Genomic DNA, 17,500 nt, shown 5'->3' with positions numbered 1-17,500 from the left:
AGTAATAGACACAGCAACACAGCTATATAATATAAGCCTGTTGCACATATATATCCTACACTTGCTAAATAAAGTCTTAGACATGTAGTTTACTAAATACTTCTAATACTATAAGCTAAAGTAGGTAAAGAGTGCTACAGCTAATCTAAGACCTAATTAGAGCAGAATATACACATACAGCTATTGCGCTTACCTACCTAATAGGGAGTAAGCAGCTAGGTGTTAGAAGTAAAGCTTTAAAGTAACTTTATAAGACTATATAAAATATCTTATCGGCTATAGAGCCTTAAATATCTATAAAATATAGGTCTTATTACTTAACTAAGTAATTACTATATATAATATACTTAAGTGCTAGTGTTAGGGAGTCTAAAATTAGATAGTTTAGCTGCTGCTTTTAGATGCTTTAACACTATGTTTAACCCCTGCCATCTTGTGCCGCTTTTAGGCCTAGGTGAGGGATCTACGTACCCTTGCACGCACGCCTTGCAACTGTTCCCCCTTAAGCGCCCACACCTTAGTTAGTGAGAATTAGATATTTATAAATAGCAGGTACTGCACACGTTGCGCTGTTCTTTCCTATTGCTGCTGCTTTTCTTTGCGTGTGTCTACACTTCTTTGTAGTACTCTTAGCAATATTCTTTTTATTTTTTATGTTCTGCTAGGATTTCTTTTCTAGCTTTAAGCTGCATTATTTTTTATATATCCTAGGCCCCTATTAATTATTAAGCCCTACTAAATGTGTTCTTACCTTGCTGTAAGACTTTTGCTATAGTAGAACAGTTAATGCCTTAGCGTAAGTGCGTGCAACGCCTAGCTAACTTTTATAATAGACTGCAAAAACAGTTAGCAGTGTAAGGCCTTACTAAAGTAGAATACTTAAACACAACTAAGTTAAACCTGCATAGAGTCTAGAAGCAGTAGGTTCTGTAAGTCTGCCTACGTAGTTGCACGCATTTATCTATAGCCTACAAAGTATTAGATATTCTAAGGATGTTAATAAAAAGCCTATTAGTTTTATTAAGTCTGTAGTAGTGTTAGATTATAAGGCTTTCTTTGCCTAGGTTTTAGATTACTATTCTAGCGTGTAAAAAAAATCTAGCTTACATTAGTACTAAAGGCAACTTAAAATGCTCTATAAAGAGCATATAGGCAAACTTTTAGAGAAATATCTAGTATTTAATGTTAATAATGTACGTTATAGTTCTAAAACTGTAGGAAGTTTGCCTTGCTAACACTATACTGCAGTACATTAAACTCCTAAAGAAAACATATTAGCTAGACACATTTATATAAATAAAGCTAGTTTTGTTTGTTAATAACCTACTTTTAATACTATACTACTATTAGGTAGTAAGCACAGCAGTGTATCTAAATAAAAAACAACAGTTGCTATTAGCTCTGCTGTTCTTATTTGCTGCCTACACTAGATGTTAGCTGTGCTTACTTGTTAACGCAAGCGTAAAGAAACTAGAGGACAGTAGGAGGAAAGCTGCTAAGGACAAAGCAATCTGTTTCTACAATAACAGAGATAATAGCAATTACAATGAAGAGCTAGAGTTTAGCAAAGATAGCCTACCTTTTAAAATAGTAGAGCTAAAGTTAGTACTCTATAAGCATGTTATAATTATAGCAGTAAGAGTGGACAATTGCGTGGTACTAGTCATGTTCATTACAATTATACACACAAAGGGGGAGGACAGGAGACTACAACTGTTTGTGTTAAATACTACTCTCTTCTGTATAAGCTAACTAGTCTTAAGAAAACCTTTTAGATGTACTAGAACGCTAACCTATTTCTCTACCTAATTGCACATATAATTGCAGTTAGCCTTTACTATAATGCATTTGCTATGTCTACTGTCTGCAATCCTAAAGCAATCCTGCGCGCATAAATTCCTAAATAAAAGTCTTGCAGAGTCTTCTAATAGAAGGATAGCAAATTAAAGGAGCCTATATTTTGTAAACCTAAACGCTTAAACAGCTAGACATTATTGTTAGCGACGCTGGCTGTACCTTTGCGCGCGCGTACTACTGCGCGCTATATAAAGCGTCTAGGAAGGGATGTTAGTATAGAGCAATTTCTATTACATTCTGCTATTTAACATAGCGCTAGAAATGCTGTTAATAGTATGTTTGTTTTATCTTAATAAGTTTATTGCTTAAAGCGCTAATAATTTTGCAAAGGCAGGAACTGTTACTAACTAAGATTAAGTTATAAGACATAGCTACTTAGGTATATTTTAATTTTATATTAATTTTAATGTAAAATGCAACGTCTAAGCTGCCTATCTAGACAAGCTATCTAACACAGCTTTAATAAAGGTGCTAGGAAACATGTCTTTAACGCGCAACCTACTTACTCTAACTAGACTAAGTCTAAAAGATGTTCACGCTATTCTACAACACTCTAAGGTAGTTATGTTATGTCTAAGAAGAGATTATCTAATAGAGAGGTTAAAAGAGGTGCAACAAAACGCTAAACACTTAAATATAAAGAATAAAAAAGAGCAGCTTCTTTAGTTAAAAAAAAACACAAAGGCAGCTCTACGCTAGAAAAAAAAAGCGCTTACAGAATAGTGCTAAAAAAAGAGCCTAGAAGAAGTATTTTATAGAGAATAATATAAGAGAGCTAGAGGACAAACACTCCTTATTCCTTAAAGATAACAACAAATCCAAACCTACTACCCTAGCCTACGCTCTTGAAGAGCGGGCTCGCGTTGCAGACATCCTTTGCAGTGCCCCTAGCAGTCCCTATAAAGCTAACTTCTTTACTTAGCAAATTAAGCTTATCTAGGCAATAATAAAGTTATGTTCTTATTAAGAAGTAAGGTAACAAGGTATAGAGATCTAACTTTTATTAAAGCTTTAGGCTAAAAAAAACAATAAGAGCTAGTTATCTTTACTTCCCTTAGAGTGTGATCCTTGCTAGTGCCTATTCTGTCTAGGCAATAAACAGCTACCTCTTTTGCAGTAAATGTTCTGTTAGAGTTGTCTAGCAAAGATAATAGACTATATTAAACATTACTATCTTAAACACTTTGCATCGCATGCGGAGATTTCTTGCCCGCACCTAGCATGCTAGGAGAATGGAACTGTGTTAGAAAGCGTGGCGCATTTTAAGAACTATGCTCTAAGTGTTTACAAAGTTAGGCTTTAGGTTCCTAAGGTAAATTATTAGTAGAGCTAGTTTTTTTTTAAGGATTATTTTAAAAATTTTAAAACAGACAGGTCTACTTAGCAGGAAAATTTAGCGTTCTTACATAGTACTGCATGTACAGTTGCCTACTAAAAGTTATTCCCTACTAAATAATCTAAGCTTTGCAGGGGTATAGTTAGCCTACTTGCAGCTGCTATATCCTGTCTACAGAGCAATTAGTGTATACATTCTCTATTACTACTCTTTATTACTAACCTTTTCTTTGTAAAACTCTAAAATCCTGTTCTTATCTTTCTTTAGTACTGTAATTCTTTTAACTTTTGTTGCTATTAATCCTGCTTAGACAGAGGATAGTTTGTCTTAGACTATAGGCTTTAATCTATGCAAGTGTGTTGCGTGTAGGTATTTACTTAAAGAGTAGTTTCTAAAAAGGATATTTATTAAATTTAGGTAGAAGCGTTAAGATTACAATGTCTGTAGATATTAGCTAAGACATTTTTGCTAGGACGCTTAGGCCTCTTACGTGCTGTTATTATAAAAAGTAAGCTGCTGCTGCTACATTGCATTAAACTTGCAATAATTCTACTAAACACGTAACAATCGCAAATAAGCACACATAAAACTTTATAATAATTGCAACCTATTGCTAGCTGTTTTTAGCCTCTCCACTATAAACTCTAGGAGAGTTTAGCAATACTAGGGAGGAAGCTTCTGTTTTAAACTTTAGGCGCAATCCTGCTGTTCTCTAGGAGCTCTTTAACAACTGTAGAGTGTTGTGGATATAATAGGAGCCTTTTCTGTCTATTATGCCTGTTCTATTGCTTAGTAATTTATGTTTTATAGGAGCTAGATTAAGCCTATTAGTTTATAAAGTGCTTTATTTAACGCTAACTTACTAAACTAAACTTAATCTCTTATTGCTTAGTACATATCTATCACCTATAGGACTGTACTTGCTAGTCTAGGAGGCAGCTCTTAGACTACTGCTTAGAATAGAACTTGCAGTTGCTACTTAAAATGCTAGAGGCTATCTTAGTAATACATACCTCTCTGCTAAAGTTAGCAATAGCTGTTGTTAATACTGTTAATGTAAGGGACTAAATGTCCTAACTTCTATTACATGTTCTATAATGCTTAAGAGAACTATTAAAACTTAGTAAGAAAGAAATTAGTTCTATTAACTTAAATTATGTCTACTATAGACTGCTCTTGCGTCTATTTACTGCTTAGTAAGGCCTGTTTAGCACTGTTAGTCCTAGTTTGTTTACGCTTTAAGGAATTTAAACTGTCTAAAAAGCTTCCTGCAGCTTATAGCTGTTTCTTTATAGCTTCTATTTTATCTTAGAGGTAATTGCACTTCTTCTAGACCTCTCTAAAAGCATTACACAAAGACTTGTTAAAGGTCTCTAAGTGTAATAGTCTTAATTTAACACTTTTACATTTGCTTAAGTTGTAAGCACACCTTTTGTTCTAAGGGCTGCTTAAACTGCTAGAGGTTGTCTTAGTAGCAGATTTAACTTCGCGCGTATTAATAAAGATAAGTATAATATTCTTAAATTTAATGTAAGCTTTGCGCTAGTATAATTAACTTAGACACATAGTTTACCTCTTAATTAGAGTTAAAAACAGTTAGTAATAGTAGGTTCTTTAACTCTTTAATATAGAATATAAGATTTAATATAATAGATCTTGTACACTTAACATAATTATTAGACAAGACAGCTAAAGGATCTCTCTAATAGTTAGCGTCCTACTTTTTAAAGGTGTTAGCGTAGGCTTTAACATTAGCGTTGTTTACAATAGACAGTAGGAGGTTGTTGAACAGAGACATGATGAACTGTGAGGAACAGGGGAGATAAATTAGATATAAGGTTTAAAAGCTAGTAGAGGATACAGATGCAGAGGTAAGAACATCGCAGCACTATCTTATATACTAGAACTTCTTGCTCTTACGTGGCATTATAGCTGTAAGTATGCCTTATAGGCATTTTTACTCCCTATTTAAAGGCTCCACAGCACGCTGCTTTTAGGGAGGTGTGGCTCTCTGCATAAAGCTGCGTGTCACAGCTAAATATAATTGTACAACAATAGTATCTAAGCCTCCACACAGGCAGTGAGAATGGAGGGATTCCTAGCTGCTAAGCACCCACATTGCCTATAATCCTTAAGCCTAGTGTTACAAGTGTGGTGATAGCCTCTTAGCTGCAGATAGATTAACAACTTCCTGCTATTTATAGCCTAGGACGCTTGTTTAGTTTGTTATTAGCTGTATTAAGCCTGCTAGTGCTTAGATTAAGGGACATAACACTAGAAGTAGAAGGGTAGGGCATCCTAAAGCTGTGTTTAAGTTTATTACTTTTTAGTGTATCTAGGCTTTGTAAGAGGCTAAGAAGGTAGCCCTAGTTGCTTCTATTACTTTTAAAATTAAGTAAGGCATAAAAGATAGGGTAGTAATGTATGTTAAGCATGCCTATGCTAGTAAGGCTAATTGCTGTCTTTACTGTTGCTAGATTGTAGAACTGCTACTTAAGACACTAGAGAAGCAGCTTATGCTGTGTTGCATAGAATCCCTAGAAGCAGAGGGGTTGCACAGCAGTTATGCTAGAAGTATCTGTAGCTAGCTGTAAATTAGGAGGATGTTAGCTATGCCTTTAATGTCCTATACTATTACCTTAATCAAGCAGTATTCCGTGTCTATACCCTAGTTAAAGCAGGCGCTGCCTAGACTGCTAATAGCCTACAAAACTAACGCACTCTAAGGGTGCTTAATACTGCCAGTGCGTTAGGATACCGCTATAAAGCAGGATCTAGTGGCTGCACAAGGGCAAGGCAGTAGACAGACTTAGTAGACAGATTGCTTAGCCCTAGCAAAGGCAGTAAGGGAGAGGACAGGCTAAGGTAAGAGGATTATAGCGTTAAAGAATGCAAACAGTGGGCTAAATAGCTAAATCTAGCCGCTGTAGTAGGCCTAATGTAGTAGAGAGTGGGTGACTAAGCATAGATAGAAGGTACAGTGTAGCTACTATCCACATTAAAGTCCACCCACCTTGTCTTAAAGGTGGCTATAGAGAATAACATACTACAATGCATGTTAGGATGTTTACTTCCTAGCTTCTAGTTTAAAATATGTAAGAAGGATATTACATAATCTATTTCTAAGTAATTACATAACACCTTCTAAGCTGTGTTAGTCTTATACTATTATTAAAATAGCTAGCTATTACTAATAAGACACTTACAGCCTTTAATTATGCTGTTAGCAGCCTTATACTTCCTAGTTTAAAGAACATTTAACTTCTTAGAGATAGTTAGCTAACCCAGCGCTTAGCAGTAGAAAGAATAAAGCAGGATGTACAGATAACCTGTGCTAGGGAACATTCCTACACACGATTAGTGTATCAAACCTAGGGCGGGTGGCTGGCTTACCTAAACAATTGTTGTGCGATGGCAAGGGCTGTGTTCTTTACGCATTAGAAGAATAATTTAGACCCTACTGCTAACACAGGTAATTACAGCAATTATGTTAGTTAACATAATTGCTAGAAAAAGAGCTTTTATGCTCTAATTTAGTGTACTTTTAGACCTTTAATGTTTACAAAGTTTATAGAATAAAATACCTACTATAAAGGTTAATCTAGCAGCAATTAGAATAAGAAGCCCTAGCTTGTATATTACTAACATAAGGTTATTTCTGTTTATAAGTAAGCAAGTTATATATTAAGTAAGCGCTCTACTTACAGCTTAAAATATATCACGCTGTTAAACATAATAGATAGTATAAATACTATATATACTGCAAGCTGCGACTAAGTACCTAAGGGGATAGGTTAGAGAAAGCGTGTGATCTAGAATGTTAGCACTGTAAATAAGGACCTCTTTAGATCTTACATTAGTACAAGACATAGACTAGAGAGCCTATAAAATAGCTAGCTCTGCCTAGTTAAGGTGGTGCTTAATAACTAACCTAATTCTAAAGGAGAAGAAGCTAATCTAAACAAGACTAAAACCTACTAGAGTCTACTACTACTGCTTTATAACATAGTTAAGATGTTTAATAGCCTAATAGTCTTAATAGGTAACTAAAACGCTAAGCAACAGCCTAAGAAGAAAGAGAATAAAAGTAGTAATAAAGAGGCAGTTAGCTATAGTTTAGTTAAGTAATATTTAACCTTCTAGAGACAAGGAGAGCGTTATATCTAGGCCCTATCTATGTGCCTGCCGGCGGCTCCTAAGGCGCGGTGCCTGTGGGCGACACCGCATCGCCGGGTGGAATAGGGTAGCATGTCGGCCCCAGTCCGCATTACGTGGTGAGGCTCTATCAAATGGGAAGCTGCCTCTCGTACAGCTGACGACATCATCACTAATGCTCCCTAGCCGCTACAGATACGCTGCAGGCGATATCCCCAAGGTAGCGCTCTAGGCCGACTGTTAGGAGCGACCCTGCAGCTGCAGATAGAGTTGTAGTGTTCTGTTAGTAGATTAAAGCGCTGCGTAGCTTGTTAAGACACCTGCATAAGTGCTTTAGAAGGTAGCAGACTGGCCACAGGGCTTTCCAGCCTAGTAGAAGCAAGAGCTACATAGAGCGTGGCTCTGCAGTAAGGTCTATTAGCCTGCTTAGCCCTAAGCTTGTTGTGCAGGACATGTCTTAGTAAGAGGCTTTACTCACCCCTGCTGGCCAGGGTATGGCATGAAGCAGGGTGGTGATAGGATTGCCTCTAACTAGTCACACTAGCACTCCAGCAGGGCTCTGTCCCCTAAACGCGGCGCTGCCGCCATATATAAGACGCTAGTAAGGCAGTATTAACAGGTCTGCAACTGCTTTTAGAGACTTAATTATTATGCAAGGTATTTAGTAAGATAAAAGGTTACTAGCAGTGCATAATGTTAAAGCGCTTGTTAATAGCAGTGCTGTAGGGCAGGTAATAGTAAGTAGGATATTTAAAATAGTAAGTCTCTGCCTAAAAGTTAGCTAGCTGTTACTTTAAAACTTAGTTCCTATAGAAGGCATTCCTTATAACCTCTTACATAACTAAGCTTAGTTTACTGCCTGTCTTTCTATCTGTATCTACAACAATCTACTTACCTAGTAATTGTACAGTCCTCTATAGGTCTGTCTTCTCCCACCTCTTCACAAACTAACACTTATTAGACAGCCGCAGTTGCAAACTATGCCTAAGCAACCTATAAAAAAGCGTCTAGCTAAACCGCGTACCCCCTATTCCTGTGCCAATGTTAAGGTAGTCCCACTAGCCTAGACTAATGGCGGCGAGCTCTTAGGCGCAGACGTTGTTGTAGATAACGCTAGCAACTAGGGTCTTTTAGCTGCTGTAACTTTGTTAGAGCTCTCTACTAAAGCTGTAGACTAAGGCCTAGAAGGTGCCTCTTCTAAACCTAACTTAGAGGAGCTAGCTCTATTAGGCAAGCTGCCTTAGGAAGTGTCTAACAATCTATAAAAGTTACTAGCAAAGGGGGAGGCAGATAGCAGCACAGTAGGAGAGGAGCGCATACAATCTAGCAGTCCTACGTCTTTGCTAGAAGCCTATAAGACGCTAGATGCAGGATTATCTATTAAGCATCTAGCTAAATGCGACATGCATGATGCATCTGACCTTAAGCACACCGTGGTCGCTGACAGAGCTAGTTAGGAAGCAATAGAGACAGAGGAGGCGCAAACTCTAGACAACGTGATTAAAGACAAAGCTTTGTCTACTAATAATATAAAAAGAACCTTAGGTATACAGAATAACTAGTAGCCTAGACAGTTTACTAACAATGTTAAAGGCAATCTAATTATTATTAATAATAAAGATAACAAAGAGATAGAAGAGATAGAAGAGATATTAGTACAGCCCTGTACGTCCCCTTGTCTAAACAAGGGCAAACAAGCGCTTAAAGAGGGGATCATGCTATAGGCAGACACTGCGGCCTTTTATAATAACTCTAACAATCCTAAACTCTTAAGCAGCTAGTTAGAGGCTGTGCAAACGCACTAGATTAACCTAGCCTTCCTAAGGTCTGTCTAGAACCTAGAGTTACACAAGAGTGTGCTAAAGTTTAATAAACTCCTCTTTAAAGCAGTCTTAAAAGTGTGTAAAGAAGAAGAGCTCTTTAAAGGCTGTGCGCAAGGCCTTGTAAGCATATAAGAAGCTGTAGAAAGAGAGTGTCTTATTATGTTAGACAGCGCAGCCTTAAAGCTATTTAGAAGTAAGGTAACAACATTAGTACAGCAGCTAAGTAGAAGTAAGACGTAGAGGAGTTAGGTTATAATGTTTACTAAAGCATTAAAGTACTTCCTTATCTAGGAGAAGGCTGTTAAGGGTATTGTAGAGTTTCTTAAAGACTAAGAGAGCAGTAGAGAGCAGGGCAGCTGCAATAGGATGGCGGTCTCGCGGCAGGAGAGGCGGAAGCTGATACTAAGTTAGAGGGGTGTTAAAAGCACTAGACCTAGTTTCCGTAGACTGATCCGAATACACTGCGTGCACGCTTGGAATCGCATCTGGATGTAGTGAGAAAAGATGAACTTTGGTACGGTAGATTGATGTTTAGTTATCTCAGCTAGCTTAGACGTGAGGATAGAACCGAGGACGCACAAACCACCATGCATATTGCTACTCCAAATAGAGTATGGCCTGGGGGTTAGCGGTTTCTGACCCCTGTCGGTAGCGTTTCTCTCCTCAGCTGTCTAAGGGACTTTTGTGATTTTTTCTATAAATAGGCCTATTTTAAAAGCATCACAATAGAATTAGATTTACAATACCTCTACTACTATATGTCTAAATAGGCTTAGAATTTAATAAAATGTAGAGACAAGCTGTAGCTATAAAATAGTATATTTTTTACTAAATTCTAACTATTATTAGCAGAGAAAAATCTAAACGCGCGCAGAACTTTAACCTATTTATACCCTAATTTTAGATTTATAGTATTGCCCTCCTAACTAGGACTTAACAACTAGTAGACTAAATTCCCTAGGATTTTACAGGATCCCTGACAGAGCTAGTCTGAGACAGCTCCTAGATCCTCAGAGTCCTCAGACAACAGCTAGTTGAGCTGTAGACATGAGGGCGATCGCGACGTCCCTAGACTACCATCCACTGGACTACAGCTTAACAACTAGCAGACCAAATCTCCTAGAATTTTGCAGGCTCCCTGACAGAGCTAGTCTGAGACAGCTCCTAGATCCTCAGAGTCCTCAGACAACAGCTAGTTGAGCTGCAGACATGAGAGCGATCGCGATGTCCCTAGCCTACTATCCAGCTTGACAACCAGTGGCCTAGATCTCCTAAAACTTTGCAGGCTCCCTAATAGAGCTAGTCTAAGACGGCTCCTAGATCCCTAGAGTCCTCAGACAACAGCTAGTCGAGCTGCAGACATGAGAGCGATCGCGATGTCCCTAGCCTACTATCCAGCTTGACAACCAGTGGCCTAGATCTCCTAAAATTTTGCAGGCTCCCTAATAGAGCTAGTCTAAGACGGCTCCTAGATCCCTAGAGTCCTCAGACAACAGCTAGTTAAGCTGCAGACATTAGAGCGATCGCGATGTCCCTAGCCTACTATCCAGCTTGACAACTAGCAGCCTAGATCTCCTAAAATTTTGCAGGCTCTCTAATAAAGCCTGTTTTAGACAGGTCTTAAATTCTAAAGATAATATATTATGTAGTTAGAAAGTTGCATTAAGGTGTAAAGTATGTACCTGCGCTTGCCTTTTGCATCGCCCGCCGCCGTACCACGAAACGACCCTCTGAGCTACTGAAGAAGAATTGGCCTCAGGTCTTCCGTGACCGCCACCCATAGATCAAGTCGAGGACGAACAGGCCTAAGCCCTGTGAGCGTCATGATAATAGTATACATGATAAGGTGGTGCACTGGTTCGATGTGGTTAAGGAGGATCTCTGTAGACTAGAAGTCTTACCAGAGAATGTCTATAATATGGATGAGACAGGCATCATGCTTTCTATGCTTGGCTCTGTCAAAGTCCTTGTAAGGTAAGGGTGATTGACAGGACTATAGAGGAACTGGCACAAAGCGCACGATGGTTACTGCTATTGAATGCGTGTCAGCAAGCGGTGAGTATCTGAATCCGATGATCATCTGGCCGGCGTCTACTCATAGGAGTAACTGGACGACATACCCTACCCCTGTATGGTTCCACGCTCTGTCTGAAACAGGTTACAACGACTCTTTTATTAGCCTAGAGTGGATTAAACAAGTTTTTGACCCTTAGACTAAAGCTCGCGCTAATGGGAAACCACGGATACTAATATGCGATGGATTTGGGACACATGAAACTCTTGAGATCCTTGAATTCTGCTTTGAGAACAACATCATCTTATGTAGACTGCCCTCTCATACGTCTCACAAGACACAGCCCTGTGACGTATCAGTTTTTGGGCCATTGAAAACAGCGTACCGGGATGAGGTTGAGCGCCGCTACCGAGGAGGCCTGACGAATGTCAACAAAGAGCACTTCACTGCTATATACAGTCGTGCGAGAGAAAGGGGAATGACGAAGAAGAATATACTTGCTGGCTGGGCTAAGACCGGCCTGTTTCCGTTCAACCCTTCAAGGGTTCTTTGTGACATTGTAAAGCCGGATGCTCCACTGGGTATTCAGACACCCTACCCAGTCGAGGGTACGAAGAATGGAGCAGTTCCGACGCCAGTGAAGCCTGTGTCGTCAGAGGCTGAGCTGCTCAGCCTTGGTCAAGCAGAATTGTTATGATAGTCAGCCAAACGAAACGCGCCATTTTAGACTTGTTCAGAAGCTTGCCAACGCCGCCCAGCCCGACAAGCCCTTGACCAGAATTACATTGGGCTTCTCAAGGCTGCTAATAACGAGGCTAAGACTCGCCGCAATACGAAATCAGACATCCTGAAGAAGCCCGGGAAGAATGGTGAGGGGCGGGTAATGAAGCAGGAAGATCTTGAAGCACTTCGGGCCGACCGTACCGAACGTGCTAAGCAAGATGCTGCCAAAAAGGCTGTGGGTAAAGCAAAGCGTGGTCGGCCGAAGGCAACGACGCAGGCAGAGGGAGGTCAAGCAGAACAGAAACGTGGTAGGAAGAAACAAGAAGCAGATGTATTAGAGCCACCAGCAAAGATGGCACGAATTAGCGAAACGCTGACTGATCCAACGCTAGAAACAGGGAAAGCACCTGGGTACCGCGAATGTGGTGACAATGGAGAACATATTGATGGTGTCTGTCCGTACGTAAGTACGGCCGAATCAAGTTGCCTGAAACAGTTGGCTATCCAACCCGTGCGTTAGGGGCTACGTGTACTTAACAACCCTCTTTCTTCGTACGAAGAGAGAGGGCAGTAGTCGATTATAAGAAGATCCTTGCCTGCCCACCCTTATTACAGGCTGTACGCATAGCGTACAGCTGCCCACCACCTACCGCGTGCGTAGCCATCTAGAGGAGTGAGCCAACCGACAGTGCCAGTATATTATAGACGTGAACATGGACCTAAAAGGTGAATATAGTTACAGAGGAATGAAGGATCGGGCTTCCGCCCTTGCGCATAGCTCGACCGTATGCGGATGATGGTGCTGCACTAGAATGTTGGAGAACCTTAGTGACGCAAATGCGGATAATAGAGAATGAGGATTGCACTTAATATTGGCGCATAAGGGATAGGTTTTGTAGCAAGAACCTGGTTTTATTGTCCTCCACTAAGCCTCCGATGCGTAATGTAATGACCATGCCTGCCGTCGTGCTTGCTCTCAAACGATGAACATGCGGGGTGGCTTATCGCTTCAGCCACCGTCATGCTATTGGCTGCCTAGCTGTGTGGCTTTGTTGATGAGTCAACCAGAACACCAGGTCTTGGACGATCCGTCAGTTTGCAACGAGAGCTGCCCTCCGGAACAACTTCACGATGCTGTACAGCATACAGCTATATCAATGTCTCCACTGAGTTTAACGAAGCCTCAAGACGTTACGCCACCCCCAAGTATCAGAGAGCCGCCTTTGACACCTCCATCAACAGACAAGAAGCCAGCTGCAGACGCGCATCGCGTTATCGCGCTTTTTGAAGATATCCAAGCAGGAAGGAACATTAAAGGAGACAATTGGATAGAGTTTCAGCTTGCGAAAGGAGCGTTTGATCAGATACAGAGTACGCTCCGGCAAGACGGCCCGCTGTCGAAGTTTGTGGAAGCCAGTATACGGTGAGTGGACTTCAAAGACCACGATGAACACGGCTGAAAAAGACCTTTGGCAGATGTGACTACGACGAAGCCATACGTCTACTAGTAGTTCGTATGCCTACTGGGGTACACGAGTTCTTTATCGACGAGGTGGAGGATGACATTCGGAGCCAGCTAAAAGTAATCCGTAACAGACCTGACCGGACGGCTCAATTCGCGCAGAATATACGACCGGCCCGATCCACCGAAATACGTTTCGCTACTAGCAAGTCGAGATACCATCCAGACATATCGTTCGGGCATAAGGATGCACGATTTCCGGGCTTGATCGTGGAAGTCGCATTCTCGCAGGAGTATAAGCACCTACGCCGGTTAGCTGAGAATTATCTTCTAGATTCAGATGCAAACGTACGGGTCGTCATCGGCATAAACATTGCATATGGTAAGGTGTCGCGCAAAGCGACGTTATCGATTTGGAGGCCAAAGCTATCTAAAACTCCGAGTGGATATGACTTAGAAGCCGAGGAAGAGGTGACGGATGAGGTAGGCTTAATCTTCATAATCCTTACGTGTTCTCAATGCTCTAACACTCCAAATCATCAGGTTTTCCGTGATGACGAAGGTAACCCCGTTGAACACACCGGCTTACGACTCCACCTGAGCGATTTCACCTGCAAAAGAATTGCACAAGAGGAAATGGGAGATGAGGATGCAGAAATTTACATTTCTGGGACACAGCTCTGCCGATATGTTGCTACAGCAGAGAGCAATGTACAGCGAGCCATGCGCGAGGAACCTTTGCCTGATGGTATCAACATCAACAAACGAAGACGATCGACAACGCCTCCTGAAGAGATCAGATCGGAGGATGAAGCAAGGTACATTAAGCAGGAGAAGAGAGCGGCGAAGCGCGGGGATTATGACGTTGATTACGAGCATAAATAATAAACCAAGAGCTTCTTAGAGTGATCAACCATCTTGCCGGTGATTTGCTATGAAGTAGATGCCTGCCCGATGCTGCTGTATAAAGCGCTCTTTTATCGTAAAGCATAAGCAAGGATGCGGCTACATTGTCTTCCTCCGCGTTGTGCTGACTACGGTAGCTTGAAAATGCATTATTCGGACTCTTCCTATACAGCGAAATCATCCTCGTTCTTCCGATTCCCCAACAAGTGCAAAACAGTAACCCTCAAGTTCTAAGACGGCTTGCATCAAACATGCTCATGTACTGGCTATTCCCCGAACCACCACTTTCCATTTGCACCATAAGCTTTCGCGCTTCTGAACCATCTTGTCCCATCGTGCCAGTGCCGTACACCACCTCTGCCAACTTCGCAACTGCATCGGCATCTTGTCATCTCCGTAATGTTCAATCACTTCTTGCTTCGTTACCTTTCTCCCTAAGTTGCTCCACGCGCCGCTCTCGCCAAAATTAGCACATTCTTCGTCTTTCTCAGATGTCCACCATGGCGGAAGAAGCTTTGGGCGTGCGGCTGCCTTTTCGAGGTACTAGCGGAAGGGGTCGGTGCTAGAGGGAGCGCCAGTATAGACAGTATGCAGCATAGCCTTGCCCTCCTAAGCAAAGTCGTCTGCTTAGCAGATGCGAAAGGAGTTGACAAGAAGTTTATACACGTCAGTTTGCAGACGATCGTACAAATAATTCCCTTAATCAAGCCTTGTGAAAGGATTAGGCATATGCACCTCTAGGCCTTTTAAGCGAGGTGCAGAATAGGTACTGCTGTGCTCAGTGTGCGTCTTCTAATCAGCCTTCTGGCAATCGCGACTACAGTATTAAGTTGTTTTACATTGTGTGCAAAGTTTAAGCCAGGCGACGCTCTTAGTAGCAGCTGTTTTGTTGCACTTAGCGCAAGTAGGTTCTTTATCTACTATGTTGTAACAGATAGTTGTAACAGATAGCCTAAGCCTAAGATTAGTGTAGACACGTTATGTAAAGAAGTGTAGAACTAAAGAGTAAAGTAATAAATAACTGCTAGTATTTAAGGCTATACTAAGCCTTAGCTAAGTTACTGTCTTACTTCTTAACTAATTGCCTCCTGCAGGCGTCTGCAGATGTCCACCCGGCTCTCGCGCCCGTGCGGTGGACATCTCCTACTGCACCGGCCGCCTGCTGAGCCCGCCGCTGATGGCTCCTGTACTACACACACACACACACACACACACACACACATATATGTATGGATGGAGAGGCCCTAGGGCAGGCTAGGCCCTGCTCTTACTTTTATCCTAAGCCTAAGCTTTAGCGTGCACTGCTTACTGCTATATATACTCTCCTTTACTATACACACTTACTTAAGGGTAAAAGTAGGGTAAGGTAAGCAAGCATAGGTTTATAGCGCAGGGTGTGTTATAAGTGCGCAGATGTTAACATTATAAACAACACTAAGCTGCGCGCTAATACACACTATATTCTAGCTATAATTTATAAGCAGTAGCTAGAGAATATACACTAGGTTTATATTCTAAAGTAAGAGGAATTTAAGGTAGTATTCTTGCCTACCTGCCTACTTATTTATGTGTCTATGTCTGTGCTAACTCCTGTGTCTAGGCATTTTATAAGAGGAAGCAGTACTATAATAGTAGCACTATTATAAAAAAAAAGCTACTACTTTTTTTAGTTAAAAAAGTTATAAACTAGCCCTTAAAAACTAAGTTTTATAAAGTAAAAAATAATGTTTTTTAAAATAAAACATGTTTTACTTAGTGCTTAGTTTACACTTATATTACAGCTATTACTAACCTCTAGTAAGAGTAGAAGGCGCTAGGCATAAACAGCTACTTATTACTGCATGTAAATAGTGTAAGGGAGTACCTTAGGTCTCTACAGCGCAGAGATGCCTAGTAAGATTAAGAGTAGTACACTAATAAAAGTAAAAACACGCTGCTTAACAGCTACACTAAGGACAAGTTTAAGCAGCTCTATAGCAAGCTATAGACATATAGCGTAAACATAAGCTTGTTCTTAGCAACAGTAAAGTGTTACTTCTGTACACTAGTTAATCTTATGCTAGGCTACTATATGCTTATGTGTAGAGGTAACTGCTGTTTTGTAGAGATCTTAGACCTATTTACTTTTAAGTTTAAAAGAAAAAGCCTTATGCGCTACATACCTCTAATATTTACTACTTATGTAAGTAAGCAGAACTAGTATAGCTAGCTTAAGATAATAAGCGCGCTACAGTATAAAAAGCTAATCTTTTACATGCTTAGCAGCCTAGCCTTTTACCTACTTTATTACTAGAACCTAGGTAATAAGCCTTTTCTTAACTTTAGTAAGCGCTTAGCCTAGTACTACATATAGCTAATTAAGGCTAGCATAGGTAATTGTATAGCAGCCTTCTTCTACAACTTCTAGCGTAACTAGGTTGTAAAGGTATATAGTTACACTAAGATTTTATTTTAAAAAAAAACTTACTTTTTATGTAGTAAAGTAGCTAAGCTAGTAGAGCTTAAAAAAGTTAGTAAAAATTAAATTTAGTAAGTAAGTAAATAAAATTAAAAGTAAATAGTTAGCTACTATTTTAACTTACTACTATAAAAGTTTATAAGGTCTATAGCTAGCTATCTACTATAAATAGGCTGCTTTAAGATCTCTTATATAGCTATTATGCTTTTAGACAAGCTTCTATCTCTTATCTAGCTAGAGCTTAATGCGTAAAAGAGCTGCTTTAGCTTACATGCTAGCTAGATTAACAACCTAGCTATAAAAGGCTTTATAAGCCTACTGCTTTACTTTAGAAAGGTAATTCTTTAGGACTTAGTTACACTGCGCTAGCGCTTTTTTAGCCACCTTATGTAGAGCTACCTAGTGTTCTAGCACAGAGCGTATGCTGCCTTTACTTAGGACATTAACGTGTCTTTTAACACAGAGGTAGCTCCTAGTTAGCTATTAGTCTTATACTAGGTAATACCCCTACTTGCTAACTAGCTTTAAGCGCTAGATACTTAAAATAAGTAGTAAATAAAAAAGCTTAAAAAAAAGCTTAAAAAAAAGCTTAATTATATATATAAGCTATAAAGATTATAGTTTTAGTAGCTATAAGTGCTTATATCTAGCAGCCTTATGTTCTGCCTAGAGGCATTGCAGGCGCAGGGCAGTCTGCTGCTGCCACTACCTCTACTTAGGCACACAGCAGCTGCGCCGCTGTTGCTGGCAGACATAGATTTAAGCA

General features: G+C 40.2%; 2 protein-coding genes across 2 annotated transcripts; both read left to right on the top strand.

The window, feature by feature from the left end:
- Positions 1-13,010: 13,010 nt before the first annotated feature.
- Positions 13,011-14,255, top strand: BDR25DRAFT_295320 (uncharacterized protein; the record flags this gene model as incomplete). The annotated part of the gene is made up of 3 exons (XM_033688838.1): positions 13,011-13,331; positions 13,385-13,853; positions 13,914-14,255. The coding sequence occupies exons 1-3, from the start codon at positions 13,066-13,068 to the stop codon at positions 14,253-14,255; spliced, it is 1,077 nt and encodes a 358-aa protein (XP_033542097.1). The 5' UTR covers positions 13,011-13,065.
- Positions 14,256-16,317: 2,062 nt separating this feature from the next.
- On the top strand, positions 16,318-16,476 carry BDR25DRAFT_239966 (uncharacterized protein; the record flags this gene model as incomplete). Its single annotated transcript, XM_033685698.1, has 1 exon — positions 16,318-16,476. A coding segment is annotated over one exon (159 nt), but the record flags the coding sequence as incomplete, so codon positions are not given.
- Between the last annotated feature and the right edge of the window lie 1,024 nt (positions 16,477-17,500).

Source organism: Lindgomyces ingoldianus (assembly GCF_010093535.1).
Source record: "Lindgomyces ingoldianus strain ATCC 200398 unplaced genomic scaffold BDR25scaffold_39, whole genome shotgun sequence".
NCBI classification, from domain to species: domain Eukaryota; kingdom Fungi; phylum Ascomycota; class Dothideomycetes; order Pleosporales; family Lindgomycetaceae; genus Lindgomyces; species Lindgomyces ingoldianus.
Note: the sequence above shows the minus strand (reverse complement) of the source record. Positions and strands in the feature narration are given on the sequence as shown.